The sequence below is a fragment of the Lithobates pipiens genome, unplaced genomic scaffold, assembly GCF_037356315.1.
Source record: "Lithobates pipiens isolate NorthernLeopardFrog02 unplaced genomic scaffold, aLitPip1_a1.2 Scaffold_18, whole genome shotgun sequence".
Taxonomy (NCBI): Eukaryota; Metazoa; Chordata; class Amphibia; order Anura; family Ranidae; genus Lithobates; species Lithobates pipiens.
The window spans coordinates 188,193,273-188,219,391 of NW_027507758.1; the positions used below are offsets into that span (position 1 = coordinate 188,193,273).

Below are 26,119 nucleotides of genomic sequence, written 5' to 3' on the forward strand. Positions count from 1 at the left end.
AATGTGAGTTTGCGATGTACAGGGATAGGGGTAGACACTCACTCGGGTTGAACTGGATGGACTGGTGTCTTTATTCAACCTTACCGACTATGAAACTATGAAACATACACACACACACAGTTACAGTATAACACATATATATTATAGTTTAATTCGAAATAATATTTATATTTGATAGAATAATGAGTTTTAAAAGAAAGAAAGTATGAAAAGTGAAGAAAGAAAGAGGAGGAAAAAAGGTGAAGAAGTCCACAGGGTCGACCAAAAAACCAGCTCATGTTACATTCTATCTATAAAGAAAGTGTCACACTAAGTAAAATAAATATGTGCAAAAAAGGAAGTCTCTATCCAAAAATATAAACTTGTACTTATTTATCAGGTTACCCCAGACGACGTCCAAGGAGACGAAACGCATCGGAAAAACGCGCCGGTAGAACCTCACTGTTGTGATTTTTTGAGAAAGCGCTATGTCAACTGCAGGAATGTAAGTTTGATTACGCCATTTTGGTTCCATCCTTTTATTCTGTATGATCGTTTGGTGGAGTGTGATCTGCTCTATTGATTGGAGGATATTTGCCATCGGGTTTGGTCTTGGAGGAGTTTCTGCACCAACCAGTTCTACGCTTCATGGTTCCCTGGAGGCCATCTAATCGTTTCTGTACCAAAGCCGTTTAGACCAGTGGTCCCAACCTTTTTGACACCGGCTGTGTGGATGAAAATTGTGCCAAGGACCGGAAAGAGGGGGGGGGGGGTGTCACGATTTTTCACGGGCAATGGCTGGTGTTAGTGATTCAATCATCACGGCACCATGCTTGATATGGTGTCGGGGTGAAATTAAATAGTTCAACTCGCCATACTGTAGAATCAGTGGGAGCCCTGAGTGTGTCACTTACTACCGTCGCCTGCTGCTAGATGTGCCTAGTCACTTGATACGCTGCCTGTCACCAGAAGCGGAATGTCACTTGCCACATCACCTGCCACACTGCCTGCCACAAGATGTGGATTGCCACCTGCCACATTGCCTGTCACCATATGCAGAGTCAGTGGACGCCCCTTGTGGTATGTCAGGCAGACAGCTGAGGGGGTGAACTACAAGTCCCAGCACACCTCACCTGTCACCGATGATGTCACATCTCTGTGGGATTGCCCCTCTGGATGTTGCAGGGTGTCTCTCTCCTCATGCTGCAACTGGTCTCATCTGGCAGAGGGAGGGTCCGGGACTCCTTCAGCTCTCAGTCTCTGGCTCCACCCTTATGCCATCCCTGATTAGCTGTCTGGGGGGCAGGCAATCTGCGCCGCTGAACAAGGAATCCTAAGTTTTCACACACTGAGGAGCCAGGGGAGAGCGGCGATGCGGGGTAGGCAGTATGAGATGATGTCATCTCTCTGCTCCCCGCTGCACCTCCGACAGACTGGCTTTGAGAGCGGAAGAGCGGTGATGCAGACGGGGCGGAGAGAGATGATATCATCTCTACTTGCCCGCCCGCTTCTTCCATCCACCCATCACTCTCATGCCGGTAGCCCAGCATGTGTCTTGCGGCCGCCCGCACCCGCGGTCCACCTGCAGAAGGGCCACGGCCCGGTAGTGGGCCGGGGGTTGATGACCCCTGGTTTAGACCTTTCGGGCGTATGTCCGTTTGGGTCAGAGGCGTCCGGTAAGCCTAAAATCTGTTCCAGGTGGCGGTGTTCACATAAGGGTGTACTGTGCACTTTTTGGATTCTCTGGAAGATATTTGTCACTACTCTTCACGCTGAGGGGGACTGTTGATGGTTCCTTGTGCAGATATTGCACCAATCTTCACTGGAGGACTTTGATAAATAATTTTTATTTTCCTTTTTTTTGCATTTCTATTCACGTGTAATATTTATACATATACACATTTAATGTAATGAGTATTGGGGCAACCTTATAAATAAGTACAAGTTTATATTTTTGGATAGAAACTTCCTTTTTTGCACATATTTATTTTACTTAGCGCAACACTTTCTTTATATATTGATCGTACTAGAAATTTCCACTTTTTAGTGTGTTAGCGGCTGGTTTGTTAGAGATAGTGCAGTGTTTTTTTTTGTACCTGTTACATTCTAGCTGTATGGATGGATAATCAAGTATCTGTGAATTCAAATATATTGTCTCCTAAGCAATTAGACACTCAAATAACTAAGTATATGAGTATCTAATACGTAAATCGGCTAACATGGCAGAAGAACGGATTCATTAAATGTTGGTGGGGAGTGATATTTTATCCAGGGGTACCATCATTTTTTTCAAATATGGGGAGTTGGTCCCTTTCAATCACTATCATTTTAGAGCGAGACATGAAAAGTGTTCAATACAGGATCACATTTTTATGGACTTGCAAATTTTTGTGCAAATTTTTGATCCATCTTCAGTAATGTTGTATTGGGTCACCAGCACTATAGGACTTTAATTATCACTAAAAGATTTACAGAATATTAAATATATTTATCCGTTTTTCATCCATCTGTTGACAGATGAAAATGGAAACCAATGTATTTCTTTGGGCAAGCAGATGCTAGCGCATCATCTGAGTCCGTTAACATCCGTTAATAAAATGGAAGAAAGTCTTATTTTTCTTCCATTTAATCTGACCAAAGCATTTTTTGCCATTTGGCACTGTGCCACTTTAACTGGTAAATGTGCAGTCATGCAACACTGTAACCAAACTGAATTCATGTCCTTTTTTCCCCACAAATAGAGCTTTCTTTTGGTTGTTTTTGATCACCACTGGGATTTAAATTTTTTGCGATATTAATGAAAAAGCGACCAAAAATGTTGGGAAAAATGTTTTGGTTATATAAAATATCCAATAACCTAAAGTGTTGTCATACAGTTATGCCAACATGCATTTAGTTACATGTGTTTTTGTTAAAAAGAAAAAAAAAATCCCAATAAGTGTATATAGATTGTAAGTTTTAAAACTCTCGCGCAAATCAAACTATGGTATATATACACTGGAATTTAGGAAGCTCTTACTTTCTGATTGGCGATCGCGAATTCTTGAGGTGCTAAAATGCCGGGACAGTACAACCCCGCCTCCCCCCCCCCCCATGACACCTTTTTGGAAAGCAGACACCCCAAGAAATTTGCTGAGAGGCATGTTGAGCCCATTGAATATTTTATTTTTTGTCACAAGTATTTGAAAAATGACACTTTTTGTAAGTTGTATGGGGATACCACATGTGAGACTTTTTGGGATTTGTTTCATTTTTGTTCATCACCTGAGGCCAGTCACTTCATAGGGGGTAGATTTACAACCACTTTAAATAAATGTAAAAATGAAGCAGATAGCTTAAAAAGATACAAACCTGTTTTTATATTCAGCGGAATGGGTTCAACAATACCATGACCTGTAAAAGAAAAAAATAAATAAATACACTGTTACATCATAAACCATGCAAATCAGTTTTCATCGTTATGACCAAAATTAATAAAGTCAACCTTAATCATGTGCTATTGTGCAGCTCAGGGATACTGTGTTGTTTCTGAATAAATATGCTGACCCTTTATTCAAAGTAGTATTAAACCCTTAGCATTTTTTGGAGTGATGCACTGAAATTTCGGCCGCCGAAACATATCGGCCGAAAATGCCCTTTTCGGCAATTTGCCGAAAGAGAAAAACGGCCGATAATGGAGCCGAAAATGGGGCGTGGCCTGGGTGGGGCTCCGTCCCTGGTGACACCCATCATGGGGGGTGTATAGCGCAGGAGAGCCGCCTCCGCCGCCTGTTTGATCACAGCGCCGGGAACATCACAGCTTTCATTTCAATAGCTGTGTGTTCCCGGCCGCGCGCCGTCACACACAGCCCCTCCCCCTTGTCTGGGCACTTAGACAGATCATCCGCAGGATTGGACGGATGATCTGTCTATCAAAGTGCCCGGACAAGGGGGAGGGGCTGTGTGTGACGGCGCGCGGCCGGGAACACACAGCTATTGAAATGAAAGCTGTGATGTTCCCGGCGCTGTGATCAAACAGGCGGCGGAGGCGGCTCTCTTCCCTGCACAGGCTGGCTGAAAAATTACACACTGGCTGCAATGGGGCACACTGGCCTGCAATGGGGCACACTGGCCTGCAATGGGGCACACTGGCCTGCAATGGGGCACACTGGCCTGCAATGGGGGACACTGGCCTGCAATGGGGGACACTGGCCTGCAATGGGGGATGCCTCCTGTACCACGTCCTCTGTCTCTGACCATCTCCTGTACCATGTCCCCAGTCTGACCATCTTCTGTACCATGTCCCCAGTCCCTGACCATCTCCTGTACCACGTCCTCTGTCTCTGACCATCTCCTATACCGTGTCCCCAGTCTGACCATCTCCTGTACCGTGTCCCATCTCTGACCATCTCCTGTACCGTGTCCCCAGTCTCTGACCACCTCCTGTACCCATGCATGCAGTCTCTGACCACCTCCTGTACCGTGTCCCCAGTCTCTGACCACCTCCTGTACCATGTCGCCAGTCTCTGACCACCTCCTGTACCATGTCGCCAGTCTCTGACCACCTCCTGTACCATGTCGCCAGTCTCTGACCACCTCCTGTACCATGTCGCCAGTCTCTGACCACCTCCTGTACCATGTCCCCAGTCTGACCATCTTCTGTACCGTGTCGTCAGTCTCTGACCATCTCCTGTACCGTGTCGCCAGTCTCTGACCATCTCCTGTACCGTGTCGCCAGTCTCTGACCATCTCCTGTACCGTGTCCCCAGTCTCTGACCACCTCCTGTACCATGCATGCAGTCTCTGACCACCTCCTGTACCATGCATGCAGTCTCTGACCACCTCCTGTACCGTGTCCCCAGTCTCTGACCACCTCCTGTACCATGTCCCCAGTCTCTGACCACCTCCTGTACCATGTCCCCAGTCTCTGACCACCTCCTGTACCATGTCCCCAGTCTCTGACCACCTCCTGTACCATGTCCCCAGTCTCTGACCACCTCCTGTACCATGTCCCCAGTCTCTGACCACCTCCTGTACCATGTCCCCAGTCTCTGACCACCTCCTGTACCATGTCCCCAGTCTCTGACCACCTCCTGTACCATGTCCCCAGTCTCTGACCACCTCCTGTACCATGTCCCCAGTCTCTGACCACCTCCTGTACCATGTCCCCAGTCTCTGACCACCTCCTGTACCATGTCCCCAGTCTCTGACCACCTCCTGTACCATGTCCCCAGTCTCTGACCACCTCCTGTACCATGTCCCCAGTCTCTGACCACCTCCTGTACCATGTCCCCAGTCTCTGACCACCTCCTGTACCATGTCCCCAGTCTCTGACCACCTCCTGTACCATGTCCCCAGTCTCTGACCACCTCCTGTATAAAAATATTTTTTAAAAACAGTCATTTTCGGTATCGGTGCTGTTTCGGTTTTCGGCCTAGTGTATTTTTCATTTTCGGTATCGGTTTCGGCACCAAAAAACCCATTCGGTGCATCCCTAATTTTTTGGTTAACCCAGATTTTTTTAGAACCTTAAGACCCCTTTCGCACCAGTCCGTTTTGCAGGCGCTATAGCGTTAGAAATAGCACCTGCAATCCACCCTAAAGAAGCTGCACCATTGTGTGTAGTGTGAAAGCCCGCGGAGCGCTGACAGAACGTCAGGGAAAAGTCCTGCCAGGAGCTTCTTTAGAGCGGTGAAGGAGCGGTGTGTTTACCGCTCCTCCACCGCTGCTCCCCATTGTAATCAATGGGGCAGCGCTGTAATACCGCCAGCAAAACACCGCTATTGTGGCGTATTGCCGGCGGTTTTAACCCTTTCTCGGCCGCTAGCGGGGGGTAAAAGCGCACCGCTAGCGGCTGAAATGCGCCGCAAATCCGGAGGTAAAACGCAATGGGCGGTGTGGTGTGAAAGGGGTCTTAAAGTGAAACATTAAAAATGTCCAAAGAAAAGGGACTGGAGGTCACATACCTCGGGGCTTTAAAGGGGTCTATACAAATAAAATAGTAGTAGTACCAAAATAGTATATTAAAAATTACAAATGTAGTTTTAATTTTAGATTACAAAATGTATAAAAAGAGACATATAGAAAAAGGTCACAAAGTACATAAAAATAAAGCTGTAAGAACAATCTAATGAGTCGCTGCAGATATTTGTGCATAGTTTCTACGACTTTCTCAACATGTTTTGCTCGGCAGAGCTTCTTCAGGAAATAATGTATGTGGAGACTGTTGAACAATGAAAAGATTATATATAAAATTATAGAATAAATTAATGAATATACATAAATGCATATAAATCAGAAAGACACAATATATTACAATAAGACAAAATCTAACAAAATCAATAAAGCAAATCAAGACAAAAATATTGATCAAAATTCCATGATATGAGAAGAAAAAAAAAAAAAAAAAAAAAAAAAACACACACACCTTACCAAAAAAACAGCTGCAAAGTAATTATCAAAGATAGAAAAACAAAGCTACATATTAGTGCATGCACAGAGGCCCATCCTTGTGCTGATACCCATTATTTGGAATGCAGAGTAGATAAACAATTCGATCGAGAAAAACACGGAATAAAAAATGTGGATCTAAAATAGGCCTTACGTTTTTTTATATAGGACTAATATAGGTAAATAAGTTCCAGATAGTTTACCTCTGAGGGGTTAGATCATTAATAGAATTAATGAGAAAAAAAAATGGTGCGTCAATCCCAATAGGGATCCTCACACCCCAGATGAATCAGACTGAAGACAAACCCAAATGGCATAAAGACCAAGGAGTATCCTTTCAGCTGAAGTGGTTATTAAAGCCAAGCTGAGGAGATCACATACTGATCCTTAGCCAAATTTGAACAGCAATCTGTGAAAAGGGATTAAGTAAATTAATTAAGAAAAATATACCTCCTTCTAATGTCTATCAAGCACAATCTTGATTTGTTTAACCTCCCTGGCGGTGATTCAGAGTCTGGCTCTGGGTTGGGATTTTACCATCATAAGCGGTAGCCCCGAGCCAGACTCGGGATTGCATCGCTGGATACAGGGAGGACACGGAGAAGTTACTTACCTTGTCCCCTGGATCCAGCAATGTCCTCCGCGCTGTGTGATCGAGCTGTCCTCCTCTCGATTCACACAGTGCCGAATGCCGCCGAGCTCCGTTCCCTGTGATGTTACGGCGCACGGGAGTGGAGATCGGCGCCAAATTCAAAAAAGTAAACACACAGTACTGTAATCTTACAGATTACAGTACTGTATAAAAAAAATACACACCCCCTTTGTCCCTAGTGGCCTGTGCAGTGCCCTGCATGCACTTTTATATTATAAACACTGTTTTTTTCTGCCTGGAATTTGGAGATTGTCCATAGCAACCAGAAAGTGTCCCTTTTTCAATGTTTTAGGATTTGATTACATTATTGAATAACTTTTATTATTATATTATAAATTTTATCATACCCGGGATGTCTGCTAGACTCTGGTTTGAACAGATTTAAGAGAGTTATTCCAAAGAATTACAGGACTACAATATAAAATGCCAAATTTCCATGCAAAATAATTGTACCGCTTTCAGCACCTAAAACCAGAACGAAGCATACCGCCAGGGAGGTTAACCACTTCCCGACCGGCGCACGACGATGTACATCGGCAGAATGGCACGGGCAGGCAAACTGGCGTACAGGTACGTCCATTTGTAATTGCTGCCCTGTCATCGTATGCGCTCCGCCAGCGGCACGCACGCATGCCGGTCGGGACCCCCGTGAGTCCGGTCATGGGGCCCTCGGAATCGATCACCGTGGGGATACCCGCGATCGTCACACGGGGAGGCTGAACGGGGAGATGCCAATGTAAACAGCATCTCCCCGTTCTGCCTAGCAACAAGTGACACTGATCTCTGCTCCCTGTGATTGGAGCAAAGATCAGTGTTCACTAACACAAAGCCCAACCCCCCACAGTTAGTAACACGCCCCTAGGACATACTTGACCCCTACACTGCCAATCCCTGGTTAACCCCTTCACTGCCAGTGTTATTTACACAGGAATCCGTGCATTTGTGTAGCAGTGATTGCTGTATAAATGACAATGGTTCTAAAAATGTGTCAAAAATGTCCGATGTGTCTGCTATAATGTCACAGTCACAATAAAAATCTCTGATCGCCGCCATTACTAGTAAAAAAAAAATTATTACATAAAAATGCCATAAAACTATCCCCCATTTTGTAAGCGCTATCAATTTTGCGCAAACCCATCAAACGCTTATTGTGATTTTTTTAACCAAAAATATATAGAAGAATACGCATCGGCCTAAACTGAGGAAAAAAAAGTATATATTATATATACATACACATATATATATATATATTTGGGGGATATTTATTATAGCAAAAAGTAAAAAATAATGCATTTTTTTCAAAATTGTCGCTCTATGTTTGTTTATAGCGCAAAAAATAAAAACGCAGGGGTGATCAAATACCACCAAAAGAAAGCTCTATTTGTGGGGGGGGATGTCAATTTTGTTTGCACGCCCCGTCACACGACCGCGCAATTGTCAGTTAAAGCGACACAGTGCCGAATCGCAAAAAGGGGCCTGGTCTTAAGCCAGCAAAATGGTCAGTCTGAAAGTGGTAAATAAGATTTGCTTCATTGATTTTGTTTGATTGTTTATGTCTTAATGCAATATAGTGTGTCTTTCTGATTTATATGTATTTATGTATATTCATTCATTTGTTCAACAGTCTCTACATACATTATCTCCTGAAGAAGCTCTGCCGAGCGAAACATGCTGAGAAAGTGGTAGTAACTGTGCACAAATATATCTGCAGTGAATCATTAGATTGTTCTTACAGCTTTTACGTACTTTGTGACCTTTTTTATTGATATAGACACCTTTAAAGTCCCGTGGTATATGACCTCCAGTCCCTTTTCTTTGTTCTAATATAAATTGGGGATGTGGGGTCTTGTTTTGACCCCTCTTTTCTAAATTGTCTATCCCATTAAAAATGTCCAATTCCTTTAACCCTTTCTATACTGGGCACTTTAACCCCCTTCCTGAACCGGCTAATTTTCAGCACTATCGCACTTTGAATAACAATTGCGTGGTCATCCAACGCTGTACCCAAACAAAATGTTTTTTATGAGACAGACAGTGCTTTATTTTGGTGATAATTAAATCACTACAGTTTTGTTTTATTTTTTTGCTAAACAAATGAAAACAGACTGAAAATAAAAAAAATAAAAAATAAAGGGTCGGTCTTATTTTCTGTTATAAAAGTTTGTAAGTTTTCTCCTTCACCGGTGTGTACTGATGAGGCTACACCAACGGGCACGGATGAGGAGGCACTGATATGCGGCACTGACAGGCATCACTGATGGGAACTGATTGCCTTCATTGATAAGGACTGATCAGCATCACTGATGGGGCTGCACTGATAAACACTGCACTGATTACCAAGGCAGATCCCCCATCAGGAGAGCCACTTATTGGCTCTCCTCTACTCACGCTCTGTCAGAGTAAATAGAGGAATGCCAACAACTGGCACTTCCTAGTTACGCTGTGATTGTACACAGCTGATCACATGGTAAAAAGCCTACGTCATAGGCTCTTTACCGTAATCCAAGATGCAGTGCACAAGCGGCTTGTTCTGAAGGATGTCATATGACGTCCATTTAGAATGGGAGAGGCACCACCCTGACCATGATTTTGCTATAGGCCAGGCGGGACATGGCTAAAAAAAAATGCCAATCCTGCCTTTTAGGGAGTGCATCTCTGAGGCACAGAAAGTGCTGCAGCAGCACTGACATTTACAAAAAGGTAAAAAAAAATAAAAAGTTAAAAAATTGCTGATAAACGACTGACAGCTGTCAATGACAGTTTCTTGTTTTTGAAAAACACAGCACACAGACCAAGGGTCTTCTATGTATTTCGGGGGAGCAACGGTTTGTGTGTGCGCTTTTTTTGTTTTGTTTTTTAAGATTAATAAGCAGACATTTGCTGGGAATGTAAACGGCATCATTTTTTTGTAGCACATCCTGCAGCAAGAATAAGAAAAACAAATGCATAGTTTTTCCTCCTATTATGGTTTACCTTTGCAGGGAAATAGAGGAAGTAAAACCGACCAGGGTTTACTTCCTCTTCAAGCTATTATTTTTGATGTTTTGATTGCCCTGAACTGTTGAAAACTAAAACAGGAGCCTTACTAATTCTAACCATAGACAACTCCACAGGGCAACTTGAGGCCCATACACACGATCCAAAAATCGTATGAAAAATACTGCTTTCTAAGCGATTGTACGATAATCTGATCATTAGTACACAGCTTTGGATAGCCAATCGCGATATTATCCAATCGAACAAACACAAAAATTTTCCTCGTAGGATACCAGATCGTACAATTTTCGTTTAGTCAGTACGGCTGTCATCCGAAAATACAATATAAAAATACAACACATGACATCACTTCCACATTTTTATTTCTGTTGTATGAGAATTGTGACTTTAGCAACCTCTTCAATTTCTACTTGCGACTAGCAAGAGAAAAAAGTCGGACGATCTGTCGTCGGATTTTGTGTACGAGGCATTATAGCAAAAATGTTTTCCATATACTGATTACGGCACATTTAATCATATTCATTCACATTGGGGGGGGGGGGGGGGTCTGGGGGCCCACAGACTCGCCCCCCCCCAACCACCACCCAGGGTTGTTAGGAAGAGGCCCTTGTCCTCATCAAAGCACAAACCCACCCACCCGGGGCATATGGCCAGGTATGGTCCAGGAGGGGGGCGGCTCGCTCAACCCCCCTCATTTCCTGGCCTGTCGGGCTGCATGCTTGGATAAGGGTCTGGTATAAATTATGGGGGGGGGAGGGGACGACATCCATACTTTTTTTTGGCAAGGGGTCCCCCCCCTCTAGATTCGTAACAGACTCAAAGGGCCTGGTATGGTTGAATCAAAGTCAGATCCCATTCATTGAAGTTGCATGTAGATTGTACATAAAGTCGTAGGGCAAAAGTTGGTTCGGAAGTCGTCCAACTTCCATGTTAGTGCAGTGTGAACCGGGCCTGAAAGACACTTTGCATATACCAACCGGAGTCTTGCAACTTCTCCGCTAAATGGTCAATTTGGACACAGGTGTCCCTTGTCTCAGAGACTTGAAATGAATAACAAACTGGTTACCTCTCCAGCTGAATGTAATTATGTCAATTGTTTTTCTGTTGTGAAGCTGTTTTTGGATCTGCTGCTCCCTGTCATCTGGAGCAGTGATCTGTGTCATGTCCTAGGTTGACAAACCCCTCTACAGTTAGAACACACTAAAAGGAAGTACATGTAAGCCCTTGATCGTCCTAGTGTTTAACCCCTTCCCTGCCAGTGACATTTACACAGTAAACAGTGTCCGATCTGTCCGCTGCAATGTTGCAGTCCCGATAAAAATCGCAGATCACCACCATTACTAAAAAAAAAAAAAAAAATAATAATAAAAATGCTATAAATCTATCCCCTATTTTGTAGACGCTAGAACTTTGGGTACAAGATTAAACGACCGCGTAATTGTCAGTTATAGCGACGCAGTTCCGAATCGCAAAAAAATTCTTTGGTCTCTAAGGGGGTAAAATCTTCCGGGGTTGAAGTGATTAATGAAGGTACAACATTTAGCAACATATTGCTACACTTAGAGGTGCCTCTCTTCTCTTTTATACTCTGTAGCTCCTGCTGGATTTCGCTTCTATTCCCCTTGTGGATGGGCATTTTAGGATTACACAATCACATTGCTATAATCTTTTTATATAGACTATGAACTGAAGGACCTATGAATAAATGGTTGTGGAACGAATCATTCAAGTTTCCATTATTTCTTAGGAGGAAATTTGCTCTGCTATACAAGTGCTTTGGATTACAAGCATGTTTCTGGGACGAATTATGCACATAATCCAAGGTTTTACTGTACTTTTATAATGTTACTTCTAACAAATGCTTTGACATTATGATTCTGCTGGTATATTATTACTAACACAATTGTCGGATTTACAATCTGTACTTCTTTATTCTAAATATTAGATTGATGGCTTTTATATGAATGTAGGGCAAACTTTTCTGGATTCTTATGTGACTAAGCAATAATAAAAAATAATTTGAAAAGAAAAAAACTAAAAAATAGGATGGACAGCATAGATTACCAAACTGCATTATCAAGAAAGCAACACTTCACTTTTACAGATAAATAAGAATTATTCAACATATACGAATGATGTACAACCAGTAAGAAAAAAAACTCTGCTTAGTCTGTCTCCAGAGACTCAGTTGTTCCCCAACCAGGTACCACCAACTTCACCTTTTTTCCGTCTACATCGACTACAGTCGACCGTTGCCACTGCCTCTCTGCATGCATCAGCGGCTGGAAAAATAACTTAGGATGGAAACGAGGGCTTAGTTGTTGACTTAGCAAAAAGATGATATTTGCATATCAGTAACAGCACTGTTTCATAGGGGGAAGGCAGATTTTTTATTTTTTTTGGGAGGGGGAGAACGAAGGGACAGCCGATGGAGCAGATTATGACTGTACCATTAGATTATTATATTTGAGGAATAAAAAGTTTAAATTTAAACTGGTAACTTGGTCTCTCTACGAGAGGTGAATTCTAGTATGTACAAGTGGGGTCTTCAAAAAGGTTTTCCGCACTTTTTTTTATAGTAAATAGCATTAAAGTGTGGAAACTTTTTGAAGAACCCTTGTATAACCAAAACTTCTCTTCAGTGTAAAGGTGTAACTGGGTAAATCCCTGATGCACATTTACCATGGAGATCAAGAAATACGCACATGTTGTTAAGGTCTGTTGTATGAACATCCTGGCTTTAACACCCTTATTGAGGTAGTCACAGTTACTGAACACAAATCAGAAAACGGGCATTGAAAATCTAAATGATTGGTGCAGACTGAGAATTAAATGTATAACTAAAGGCAAAACTTTAGTTTTGGATAGATTGGAGAGGGAGAAGTTTTTATGTCAGTTTTTATTGCTGTCTGTACCTTCGTTAGGGAGATTATCCCTCTCAATTTGTCCTGTTTACCATCACTAAAAGTGAAAGTAAAAGAAAAAAAAAAAAAAAAAAAAAACACATATTTTGGGTTGTCCCCAGAAAAGAGGGGAAATCTTCCAATGGGGACACCAATTCTGGTGGCCTGGGGGACCCCAAGAGATTTGCTTAATTTTCAGGGGATTTTCTCTTACTTCCCGTTTTGGCTATATGGCAGGAACTGAAGGTAAATCTCCCCAACGGGGCAGAGATGGCAAAAATAACCCTCCCTTACTCTATCCAAAATGAAAAAAAAACGTTTGCCTATAGATCTACTTTAACAGGTTCCTGGCAGACTCACGCAGATTTACTGCTGCAAAGTGGCTCCCCTGGGTGAAATCCCATATGGGTACGTCCTTCCCTTTAGCAGCCACCAGAGGGCGCGTGCCCGCTGCACGGCAGGGGACCCGATGTGCGTGGCCAGCAGGCATGTTGGCGTGCATGAGCGCCAGCATGGGGATTTGTGCGTGTAAACACATAAATCCCTGTGTTGTCAGGGGAGTGGAGACATATTGTTTGTTCCTACGAAGTAGGAACAACAATATGTCTCCTCTCCTAGTCAGTTCAATCCCCATACAGTTAGAACACGCTGAGGGAATGCACAATTGATGCCTTGAGCGCCCCCTAGTGTTAACCCCTTCACTACCAGTGACATTTACACAGTAATCAGTGCATTTTTATAGCACTGATTGCTGTATAAGGGTCAACAGGTAAAAAATATTGTCCTTTTTACAAAATTGTAAAATTTTTTGTTTGTAGCGCAAAAAATAAACCTCAGAGGTGATCAAACACGACCAAAATAAAGCTCTATTTGAGGGGGCCAAAAAAAAAAAAAAGACACAAATTTCGTTTGGGTACAGAATGCGATGAAGTGCCAAATTATAAAAAGTGCTCTGGTCAGGAAGGGGGGGGGGGGGTAAAATCTTCCGGGGGTGAAGTGATTAAGTATTAGAGTTGGGCACAGTTCAGCTAAGTTAGTTTTGACTCAAAAGGCTGGATATCGATCTTCAAAGCACAATCCGAAATCTGTATTCAAGAGCGAAAAGAAGTCTCACTGATTTTTACTGAAGTGTTCTGTTCCCCAGTAGACAAAGTGCACGTAGTCATTTGTCCCATTCTAGGTGCTGTTCAAGGCTAGCTGTGAAGTCAGATAGAACATGACCACCACCCACATCTCTCTGACCACACAGCTAGGTTTAAGACCCCATTCACACCTGAGCATTTTGTAGCTTGACGCCTGAAGCTACAAAACGCTGGAGGGGAAAAAATCCATTATTCTCAATGGAGCTGGTTCACATCTCCACTCCAAGTCGCCTGAAGCCCTACGCCTGAAGCTCGAACAAGTTCCGGACCCTTTTTTGTTGCGCGAATCGGGCTGATTTGGGCGTTTTTCTTCTTTTAACATTGGTGACCTTTTGCCCTGCACAAATTCACGGCAAATCGCGGTAGAAAACGCAGCGAATCGCGGTAAAAACCGCCGCAAATCGCGGTAAAAAACGCCCCAAAAAACGTTTGAAAACGCTACGCTCAGGTGTGAATGCAGCCTTAAAGATGGCACTACATGTATTACAGGTTAAGAGACAGCAGTACATGTATTTGTCCCCTGGGAAATGAAACACAATAATAAAAAAAACTTCCTTGATATGCATCTGTGGTCTCCATTTGGTGCAGGTGCTATATGATGTGTCGTGTAATGTATAATTAAATATACTGTGGCATTGGTGTCTGAAGTAGGCACAGTATACATAATTTGAAGAACAGGGTAGTTAGAATGCATGGATACAGAATGTCATGTTGCAAGAAAAAACGTTGTACATAACTGCTCTCTTGAAAACTGCTGGGATCCAAATATGTAATGCTTATTATTTTGAAGAATTTGTACAGGCCGGCACAAAAAGCAGATTTTTCACAAACTTACTGCAGCATGTACTTTTTCTTCTACATCGGTTTTCAAAGTTTTAAGTCGCCTGGGACCAGGGATTAACCATCTGTCTACGTCACAGGACATATTTCTACAGAATATAGAGGCCTGAATTAATAATGAGACAATATAAACCTAGACTGCACACTAGGGTCTGTACAGAATTTACCTTTCCTGGTTTCTGAAAATCCAGATTTATGAGCTCTGATGTTTGCAGAACAAGTCTGTACATCCTTTTAACGTTATATCTTATTTGTGAAATACTTTCACTGCTATCATTCTTAATTTACATTTTATTAGGTGGACAGCGTCACAGCACCTTTCCATACTAATTAGGGAGAATTTTTTATTATTTGCCTGCTTGAGAAATGTATTTTACTTTGTCCTTTAATATGGAGAATTTTTATCTGACTGGCTCAATAAAAAATGGGCACGAATGTGCTTTGTGATAAAAAAAAAAAAAAAATATATATATATATATATGTGCCCATTTAGCAATAAATAACAACAATAATGCACTGTGGGCCTGCCACAAAGATCAACAGCCGACCTCTGCAACATAAATAACACTTACTAAGCTTAACCTTAACAACAGTAACGGCTGCTACGAATGCATTGAAAGCCCCAAAGAACATCTAAGAACTTCTGCAGAGAGGAATTTTATAGAAAAAATGTTGCATTTACAACTCTAAAAGGCAGAAAAGAGACAAATCTGTGACAAATTGGTAGGTTAGAAGTTCTACAAAAAATAAAAAAAAAACCTTTACAGATTCAATAAAAATGTTACAATAAATAAGAGGGAAAATTTAGTACTTTGTTTTACTTTCTCAGATACAAAGTCACAAAAACACCAGTTTATGAGCAAAGATGCATTGGGCTCAGGCCGCAAAGTGGCAACTGTATGGTAAGCAAAAGGCCAGCTTAGGCATGTATTACAGTATTTCAGGCTCCTAGAGAAGTTTTTAGCTTCCACGTGCCAGACAATTGAATACATATTGTTTAGCCATAAATTCTGACAGTAGCCTAGGCAGGTATTAAAGCTGGTTAATACGTGCAAAACAAAAAACAAATATTACATTTTAATAGTCTTCTCTATAGTCAAAAATATGTATAGAAGTTGCCACATGCTGCCTGTCAGCTCAGAGTTTGGGTTTCCAAAAAAAAAAAAAAAGAAGGGGCATCGGAGTCCACATCTTCAAAGTTATATATGGGCATGCAAGATGAAGAGGAGGGCTCCAGAACTTTCAGGCTCGATTCACATCTATGCATGTTGCTTTTGACGGTTTCAGCAGTGCTTTTTGCGGTGCTTGCTTTTCCTTTTTTACACTGTGTATAGCCGGTTGCTAAGGAGGGGGCCGGGGAGGCAGGCGCTGCATCCTTAACAACCAATGAGTAATCAGCTGTCAAAACGAACTTGCTGGCTTTAAAAAATAAAAATAGCGTGGATATTCTATAAATTATATTGATGAGGAAAGTTCCAAGAAAATCCGTTCAGTTCTCATGTAAAAAAACTAAGAAATGTATTTAATAAAATTGCAAAATATTACAAGAACAATATCAAATTGTAAAAATAACATCAAATAATGTAATTATTTCTTAAGTTGAAGATTGAATCAGATGTGTGTCAGTGTGTGTGAAGCTGCGGCAGCTTCCTTCAATGCCTGCCTGAATCAGTCTGCCCAACTGTGTTTCTGTTTATAGCTTTTACTCCTAAAATCTGACCCCCATTTTATCTTTAAAAGGGCTGGTTTAAAGTTCCTCTAAACCTTATTGTCCTACAAACTCTTCTAATGAGACTTAGCTTGCCTCCCACGCAAAGATGGGGGTTGTTCAGTCTCTACGCATTGACATTCCTGAGGAGTGGGCAAGAACAATGTGTTAAAGCATTAAAACGCATACAATATAAAAAAATTATTATATATATTATATTCATTGAAAAACCCAATGGTCTTAATATCATATTCAAGAAATATTGTAATATAAAAAACATACATATACATATATATATATATATATATATATACATACATAAAGATCGAATCCATTCATTCGTTTAATCCCTCCCCCCAGGGGACAAGGGCCTCTTCCTGACAACCCTTGCCCGGTGGTTGTTGGGGTCTCCGGGCGGGGGGACGTATCGGAATCTGAAAGCTCCCTTTAACAAGAGGGCCCACAGATCTCGGCCTACCCCCTATGTGAATGGGTAGCCATTCACCAAAAAAAGTAGTGTAGTGTGAAAAAAAAATACAGTAGACAGTTTTTGACAAGTCTTTTATTAAAAATTTCTTCTCCCTCTGGGCTTCTCCTTCCGCTCTTCCAATGCTGCATCCCGCCCCCTTGGATGATGAAGATGAATGAATGGATGACGACGAATATATTTAATTTTTAATAAAAGACTTGTCAAAAACTGTTTACTCAATTTTTTTCACTCTACATAGTTGGTCAGGTTGAAAAAAGGGCACAAGTCCATCCAGTCCAACCTTAAAAACAATAAATAAAAAATATCTTACAATCCAATATACCCAATTTTATACCCACAGTCGATTCAGAGGAAGGCAAAAAACCCCAGTAGAGCATGCTCCATTTTGCTAAAGCAGGGGAAAAAAAATTCTTTCCTCATCCGCCAAGAGGCAATCGGATTTTCCCTGGATCAAAACTACACTTCTTTTTGTGGTGAATGGGTAAAATGTACCCCAAACTCATTCATAGGGGGAGGCCGGTATCTGGGGGCCCCCTTGTTAAAGCACCCACCCCCCACATTGAGGGCATGAGGCCTGGTATGGTTCGGGAGGGGGGGGGGGGGGGGGGGAAATGGGTCGCTCACTTGTCCCCTCCCTTTCCTAACCTGTCAGGCTGCATGCTTGGATAAGAATCTGGTATGGATTCTGAGGGGGACCTTATTGGCGTGGGGGGGGGTCCCCCTCTAAATCCATACTAGACCCAAGGGCCTGGTATGGACCTGGGGGGGATCCCATGCCGCTTTTTTTCCCCCATGCTTTTTTTCTTTTACGGCAATTTTTTTTACATAAAGCAGGGAAGCCCACTAACAGCAGATGACTCTTTGGTTAAGTACACGACAGCCAGCTTCCCAGATCCATCCTTAGCAGCCAGTTATAAACAGTAAAAAAAAAAACGCAAATCGCGGTAAAATCGAAGTAATTGCAGTTTGGATGCGGGTCCATTGAGACCTACTACATACAAAACACAGGGGAAAAAAATCCTGACCCTTTCCAAAAATGCAGGGTGCGGTTCTACTGTCTATAACCCCTCACTCTGCTCCCAGCAGCTCAGTTCATCAAAAAGTGCAAACATAGGAGGGGTGGGTGCTGTGTCTGACAATGAACATCGGAGAAAAGTAATTTACGGTGAGTACAAAAATTTTATTTTCCTCTTTCGTTCATTGACGGACAAAGCACTTTAATTTTGACCTTATGGATGTCCCCAAGCAGTGTCAAAACAAGGGGTGGGAACACAGAGAAAACAAACTCCACCCACCACCAAAAGAACTCCCCATCAGAGGAGTCACAACTTCAGATGGCCGCCTACAAAACCTTGTGGCCAAAGCATGCATCCGAAGATGTGTCCACATCGACCTGGTAAAATTTGGTGAAATCGTGTACGGATGACCAGGTAGCCGTCTTAAACCCAGAGAAACAGACATTTGATGCCAGAAGGCCCAGGAAGCACCAATTGCCCTAGTAGAAAGCACCGTGACAGGAAAGGGAGTTGCCCGCCCCCTTATGGCAAAAGCCTGCACCACAATCTGTCTGATCCACCGAGAAACGGTGTCCAAAGACCACCAGTCCCTCTCAAGACACACAGATGGTCTGACCTCCAAAAAGGAGCCGCAGCAGACAGATACACCCGCAGGGCCCAGACCACATTCAAAGAATGTAAAGCGACCTCCTCAAGGGCATAAGAACGTAAGCACAATGTCCTTATTTAAATGGAAGGTCGAAACAACCTTTGGAAGAAAAGAGAGCTAAGGACGCAGCACTGCCTTATCCTCATGTAAAGAGACTTCATGACAAGGCTGCCAACTCAGAAACCTGCCTTCAGATGCAATAGCCACTAGAAAGACTACTTTCTGAGAGAGGGTCAATAAAAGGGATATATCTGTAATGTTTTCAAATGGTGGTTTCTGAAGCACCGAAAGCACCAGATTCAGATTCCACGGGGGCAGCAGCGAGTGTACCAGAGGGGCCACATGCCAAACCCCCTGAACAAACATACGCACCAATGAGAGTAGCGGCAATGGCCGCTGAAAATAAAATAAAAATAAATAAAATAAAAAAAGACCTGCCAAAGCTGATATCTGCCCCTTAATGGTACTTAATGTAAGCTTCTGATTCATTCCTTGCTGCAGAAAACAGCAGGATCTAGGAAACCAAATAAGAACACGGATGCCACTCCATCTCCTCATACCGGGACATGTAGGCCTTCCAGGTATGATGATAAATCTTCCAGAAAGAAGGCTTTCACGCCCTTAGCATAGTGGTAATCACTGAAGCCGACAGCATAATCGGCCGATTAATTGATTATGAAAATAATTATTAGTTGCAGCCCTACTGCTGATACCGAGGCTCTAGAAAGCAAAGGGATTGTATCCCGGGCTGCATCACAGATATACTTAAGGCCGTGCACCAACTGGTCTGCCAGTTCCACACAGACTCGGCCTTCCTGTCGACAAGGTTCTTGAAAGAGGGGAATCCTTTCACCAGACTCATGGTCACCTTATTTGACATAGATACGGGGGGGGGGGCAGAGGAGAGGTAAATTTTTTCAGGAATCCCTCCTCAAAAGGCGTAACTCACTGCCTTTCCCTTCACTTCCACCCTGGCAACAAATGATTCCAGGACCACCGACAGAGCGTCCATGGCATTGCAGGTGCAGGGAAACCCGGTTGCTATCATAGGGGTGTCTGGGGAAGAAGTGCCCTGAAAAGGCACGCTGCAGGCATTCCCACTCCTTGTCAAACTTATCTAAATAAGTTAGGTAGGGAAACACCTTAGTGGGCTTGTGGAACCCAAAAAGAGACCAACACATCTGCAGATCCCCTAGCCGTATCCTCTAGATCAGTGGTCCACAACCTTTTTGGCACTGGGGACCGGCTGCGTGGAAGAAAATTGTGCCAAGGCCCAGCGAGGGACTGTGGGTGATGTACGCACACACGTGGGGGGGGTAAGCGAACTTTGCTGGCAATTTTTCGGACAATAGCTGGTGTTGGTACTTCCATCATCATGGCACCATGGTTGGTATGGTGTCAGAATGATTGAAGCACATTATTTCTTATATTACACTGTAATATGAATGAAATAGTTCAACTCACCATAATGCAGAATCAGTGGGAGCCCTGAGTGTGTCACTTTCCATGTCGCCTGCCACCAGATGAGAAATGCCACTTGTCAGGCTGCCTGTCACCAGTTGAGGAATGCCACTTGCCACATCACCTGCCAGTGCCACCAGATGAGGATTGTCACTGCGTTGGTGACACTGGTTCAGTGGTCTTTCATAAATGAGGGCAGGAGAGCAGAGATGCAGGGTGGGCAGTGAGAGATAATGTAATCTCTCTGCTCCCCGCCGCACCTCCGACATTCTGTATGCTGTGAGGGCCGAAGAGTGGTGATGCTAGGCGGGCAGGGAGAGATGATGTCATCTCTCTGCTCCCCGCCGCACCGCCGACATTCCGCACGCTGTGAGGGCGGAAGAGCGGGGATGCTAGGCGGGCGGAGAGAGATGTCATCTCTGCTCACCAGCCCGCTTCTCTCATTCGCCCGCCCGCCTGCCGCGGCCCGGCTGCAAAGATGCTACGGCCCGGTAGTGGGCCGCGGACCTGGGGTTGATGACCCCTGCTCTAGATGGACAAGGATGCTTCCTCCTCACCTGCCAGTGGGTCACTGTCCTTAACCACTGAAGTGTCAGAACAAGGGGGGGGGGGGCGTTTACCCACCTTGCACCCACACGCTGCTTCCACCCTGGCAACAAATGATTCCAGGACCACCACTATGGGTACCGCAGATGCAGTGGAACCAGTTGCTATCATAGGGGTGCATGGGGGAAGAAGCACCATGTCTGACCCACTCTCGCCTGTCACCCAGGACCTAAGGTAAGAAACAAAAAATGCCTATCCTCCTAGCTGCCACAGACTGAGGGGGCCCCCCGCAGGACTCACCACCCTGACCCAGGCATTGTGCTGTGCTGCTATGCCAGTCTGTTCTGTGTCCATTTTGCGCTGTTCCTGGCTTAAACAGCCAACGTCCCTCGTGACCACAAGAGCATGGCCGCGGCTACAGGAAAATGGCCGCGGTTCCCACGCCAAACGTTCGCCCTGCATGGTGGCAAACAAAGGTGATAACTGAGGGGACCGAACAATGTTAAAACAAATGGATAAACAATCAGAACCACCGCAGTTAAAACGATGGGATAAAGGAGCAGAACAAAACGAACACACAGCACAACCCCCTGCCAGGACCCAGAGGCCACCCGGAGCACCCCCGGGCCAGGTACGTGCTCTGCACCCCCTATGCCCAGCCACACAGCTCTCCCTTAGAATGGGGAGGAGAGAAAGAGGCAAGGAGAGAAGAAAGGGAGAGAGAGAGAGAGACTACCTATTCAACCTCCCAGGGAATGCCCAGCTGCTCCATCCTGCCTAAACAGGTGGAACCATACTTACCCCTCCTGCAGGGACTGCTGGACGCACTCCACGGACAGACCCATCACCCGAGCAGTACGGGGTGGCTGTCGGCCACGGCACACTGACTCGGACAGCAGTAGCCCGGTCATATATGTGTGCCCCGGAGCATATAGCTCACCGGCCGCCCCTGGACCAGTACGGGGCCTGTCGTGACCGACCCAGCATGTAGCCAAGGTCAGCACGCGCTTGATGGCCAGGCTGGGGAGACTACCAGGATCTATATTATCCAGCCTGTCACCCAGCCCCGCTGTTGATTGTAGATCACAGGAACCAAAAACAGCAAAAAAGAAACAGGGAGCCAGGTCCTTCTCCTAGACTAGGTAGAAAAAAAAACGGAGCTGCTGGGAGCAGAGTGAGGGTTTATAGCCAGTAGGACCGCCCCCTGGGCAGTACTGTGCTTGGTTTTTTTTTTAATGTGTTCTGCCTAGTCCTCTCCTAAAGGTGGCGATATAACCTAAGGTCAAGATTAAAGTGCTGCGTCCATCAATGAATGAAAGAAATGATTGTTTTTAATTTTAAAATCATCAAAAGTGTTCTGGAAGGAACCTGACCAAATTTTCAGGATCCACCTAGAGCCCTGAGAACCAGCCCAGCTGGTTCCAGGACTCAGCATGCGGCTGAGAGCCAAAGCCAGCTGTGCCTGCCCCCTCAGGCGCTGGAGGGGAAGAGCAGAGATCGGTGACTGACAGTCACCAGTCTCTGAGAGCTTACCAAAAACTGAGTGATCAGCAGTTAGCTCTAAGCCCGAGAAAGCAATGACCTAGCAGGCATAGCTACAGCGTTAGACTGATGCTTCAGTATGGAGGTAAGTCGATTAAATTTTTTATGTTTTTTTCGGGACAAACCCCTAGTGCTCCCTGGGCTCATCTTACTCAAACCGAAGGCCATTGCATGGGGATTTAGAAAAAGCCAGGGGAGACAAGTGAACTAATTCATAGAATTTCTCAGCTCAGCAATTTTCTAGGTTCTGAGCTGTATTAGCTGCAAGCTGAGGCCTTTATCTCCCTATCTTCACTGGCTGCAAGCAGAGAAGACTTCTGTAAAATAACAGACCCCTGATGTGATTGCCTCTGTATTATCGCATAGAGGGTCTTTTTTTAATTGTAAAGATACATACACATACAAGCAGTTAAAAGTAATTGTAAAGTCTCAGTTTTTAGCCCCATAAAAATAACAAACATGTTATATTTACCAACCTTATGCAGTTTTGCACAGGACAGCCCTGATCCTCCTCTATTCGGGTCCCTCTTCGGCTCTCCTGGCCACTCCCTCCTGCCGAGTGCCCCCAAAGCAAGCAACTTGCTATGGGGAAACCCGAGGCGAGTCACAGCTCCCTGTGTCCATTTAGACACTGAGCCCCTGTTCGGCCCTGCACCCTCTCTCTCCTGATTGGCTGACTTTGATTAACAGCAAATGGAGCCAATGGTGCTGCTGTGTCTTAGCCAATCAGGAGGGAGAGTTCCGGATGGGCAAGGCACTCGTGGACAGAGAGGGGGATCCTGATTCCTGTAAGCATTAGGGGGTGTGGGAATGCATTAAGATAAAAGAAAACCTTCTGCCTTTACAATCACTTTAAGGCAAATGAACATACAGAAGTAAAGTCCAATTACTCTCTTGCACTGCTGTGCAAATCACATGCAATGTCTGTGCGATGCGAATTCAGCCAAATAATGTCGTGCAATACCTTTTTTGGTCCGCACCAGAATCGGATCAGATGGGTGTTCACACCCATGTGATCCGATTCCTGTCCAAATTGGCAGTTCTCACTGCTATATACGAACCAATCTACGGAAAAAAAAATAAATAAAATAAAAAAAGGCAGCATGTTGTACATTTTATTTCTAGAACTGAAAAGGAGTGGAATGTACTGCGCTGCTGTGGTGAACTATGCCATTGGAATCCAAATAACCTACTTTCTATGCTTTGATGCAAAAAAAAGCACTGCACCCAATGTGGTGTGAACGGGACCATATTGTCAAAGCTTAACCACTTGACCGCCCGGAAGATTTACCCCTCTTCATGACGAAGTCATTTTTTGCAAAAAATGGCAATACGTTACTTTTAGTGGTGCACTAAAATTTTGTTTGCTGAAAATTATTGCCCAAAACCTGTTTTGGCCATTATCCGAAAGAAAAGGTGCCAATAATGAAGCCGAAAAAGGGGAGGGGGGGTGCCGCCCATTGCAGGCTCATTCTGGTGTGCGCTAGACCTCCCCTCCCTCCTCCTCACACAGAGTGGCGATCTCCCTGGGTTACGGAGCTGGATTGTCCGGGCGGCCACAGTAATAATGTCCCGCCCTCTGTGATAGGCGGCACTCTGATCCAATGCGGGGAAATGTAATCAGTGTGATGCATCACAGAAGGCGGGACATTGTTACTGCAGCCTGGAAATTCAAATCCAGCACCATGACACATCGGGAGATCGCTGCTCTGATCCGGACACTGACAAGGCACTAACGAGGCCGCATCTAAAGCGTCGTCTATGGAGATTTTTAAGTATTGTGCTTTGTTGCCACTACACGAGTGTGTGCAAATTTAAACCGCAACATGTTAGGTATCTATTTACTCAGTGTAACATCTTTCACAATATACAAAAAAAAAATTGGCCCAATTTTACCGTTTCGTATTTTTATATTCAGTGAAGTGTACTTTTTCCCCAAAAATTGGGTTTGAAAGACCACTGCGCAAATACCGTGTGACATACACTCAGGTTGAACTGGATGGACTGGAGTCTTTATTCAACCTTACCAACTATGGAAACTACGAAACATAAAATATTGCAACGGCAGTCATTTTATGCTCCAGTCTTTGCTTAAAATATATGTTTGGGGGTTCCAAGTAATTTTCTAGCAAAAAACACTATTTTAACTTGTAAGCAAAATGTGTTAGAAATAGGCTTGGCCCTTAATAAGTGAAATAAGTATTTGACCCCTTCACAAAACGACTTTGTACTTGGTGGAAAAACTCTTGTTGCCAATCACAGAGGTCAGACGTTTCTTTTAGTTGACCACCAGGTTTGCACATAGCTCAGGAGGGATTTTGTCCCACTACTCTTTGCAGATCATCTCCAAGTGATTAGGATTTTCAAGGCTTGCTGAAGGTTTAGTAACTCGAACCTTCAGCTCCCTCCACATATTTTCTATGGGATTAAAGGTCTGGAGACTGGCTAGACCACTCCAGGACCTTAATGCTCTTCTTCTTGAGCCACTCCTTTGATGCCTTGGCTATGTGTTTTGGGTTATTGTCATGTTGGAATACCTATCCACGACCCATCTTCAATGCCCTGGCTGAGGGGAGGAGGTTCTCGCCCAAGATTTGACGGTACATGGCCCTGTCCATCATCCCTTTGATACTGTAAAGTTGTCCTGTCCCCTTAGCAGAAAAACACCCCCAAAGCATAATGTTTCCCCCTCCATGTTTGACAGTGGGGATGGTGTTCTTGGGGTCATAGGCAGCATTCCTCCTCCAAATACGTTGGGTTGATGTCAAAGAGGTCCATTTTGGTCTCCCCTGACCACAACACTTTCATCCAGTTCTCTTCTGAATCATTCAGATGTTCATTAGCAAACCTCTTTCTTCCTGGCGTAGTGCGTTACCAATTGTTTTCTTGGGGATTATGGTCTCAGCTGCCTTGAGATCATTGACAACATTCTTCTGTGTAGTTCTGGGCTGATTCCTCACTGTTCTCATGATCACTGAAACGCCATGAGGTGAGATCTTGCATGGAGCCCCAGACCGAGCATTTTGTGTTTCTGCAATTTGCTAATAATCACAACTGTTGACACCCTCTCACCAAGCTGCTTGGCGATGGTCTTGTAGCCTATTCCTGCCTTGTGTAGGTCTACAATCTTGTCCCTGACATCCTTGGACAGCTCTTTGGTCTTGTCCATGGTGGAGAGATTGGACTCTGCTTGATTGATTGCTTCTGTGGACAATATATCTTCTATACAGGTAACAAACTGAGATTAGGAGCACTACCCTTTAAGGGAGATCTCCTAATCTCAGCTCATTACCTGTATAGAAGACACCTGGGAGCCAGAAATCTTGCTGATTGATAGGGGATCAAATTATTATTTCACTCATTAAAATGCAAATCAATTTAGAACTTTTTTGAAATGCGTTTTTCTGGATATTTTTTACGTTATTCTGTCTCTCACTGTTAAAATAAACCTATCATTGAAATTATAGACGGATCATTTGTCAGTAAGCAAATGTACAAAACCAGCAGGGGAACAAATACTTTTTTTTTCCCCCTCACTGTACATATTTTTGGTAAAAAAAAAAAAAAAAAAAAAAAACACACACAACAAATAAGCATATATTAATTGGTTTGCGCAAAATAAGTTACAGTGTCTGAAAATGAGGGTGTATATATTCTAGGATTTTTAGTTATTTTTTTTTAGTAGTAATGTGATGATGATCAGCGACTTATAGCGGGACTGTGATATTGCGGCAGACAACACTCACAATTTTTTGGAACCAGTGA

At 43.9% G+C, this 26,119-nt stretch overlaps 1 protein-coding gene across 1 annotated transcript in view; it reads right to left on the reverse strand.

Annotated features, from left to right (window-relative positions):
* GPATCH11 (G-patch domain containing 11) overlaps window positions 1–26,119 on the reverse strand; it is a 163,752-nt gene that overhangs the window by 121,633 nt on the left and 16,000 nt on the right. The window contains exon 3 of the mRNA XM_077486444.1: window positions 3,331–3,372. Within this exon, the coding sequence (XP_077342570.1) occupies window positions 3,331–3,372 (42 nt within the window). The remainder of the gene's footprint in view (window positions 1–3,330; window positions 3,373–26,119) is intronic.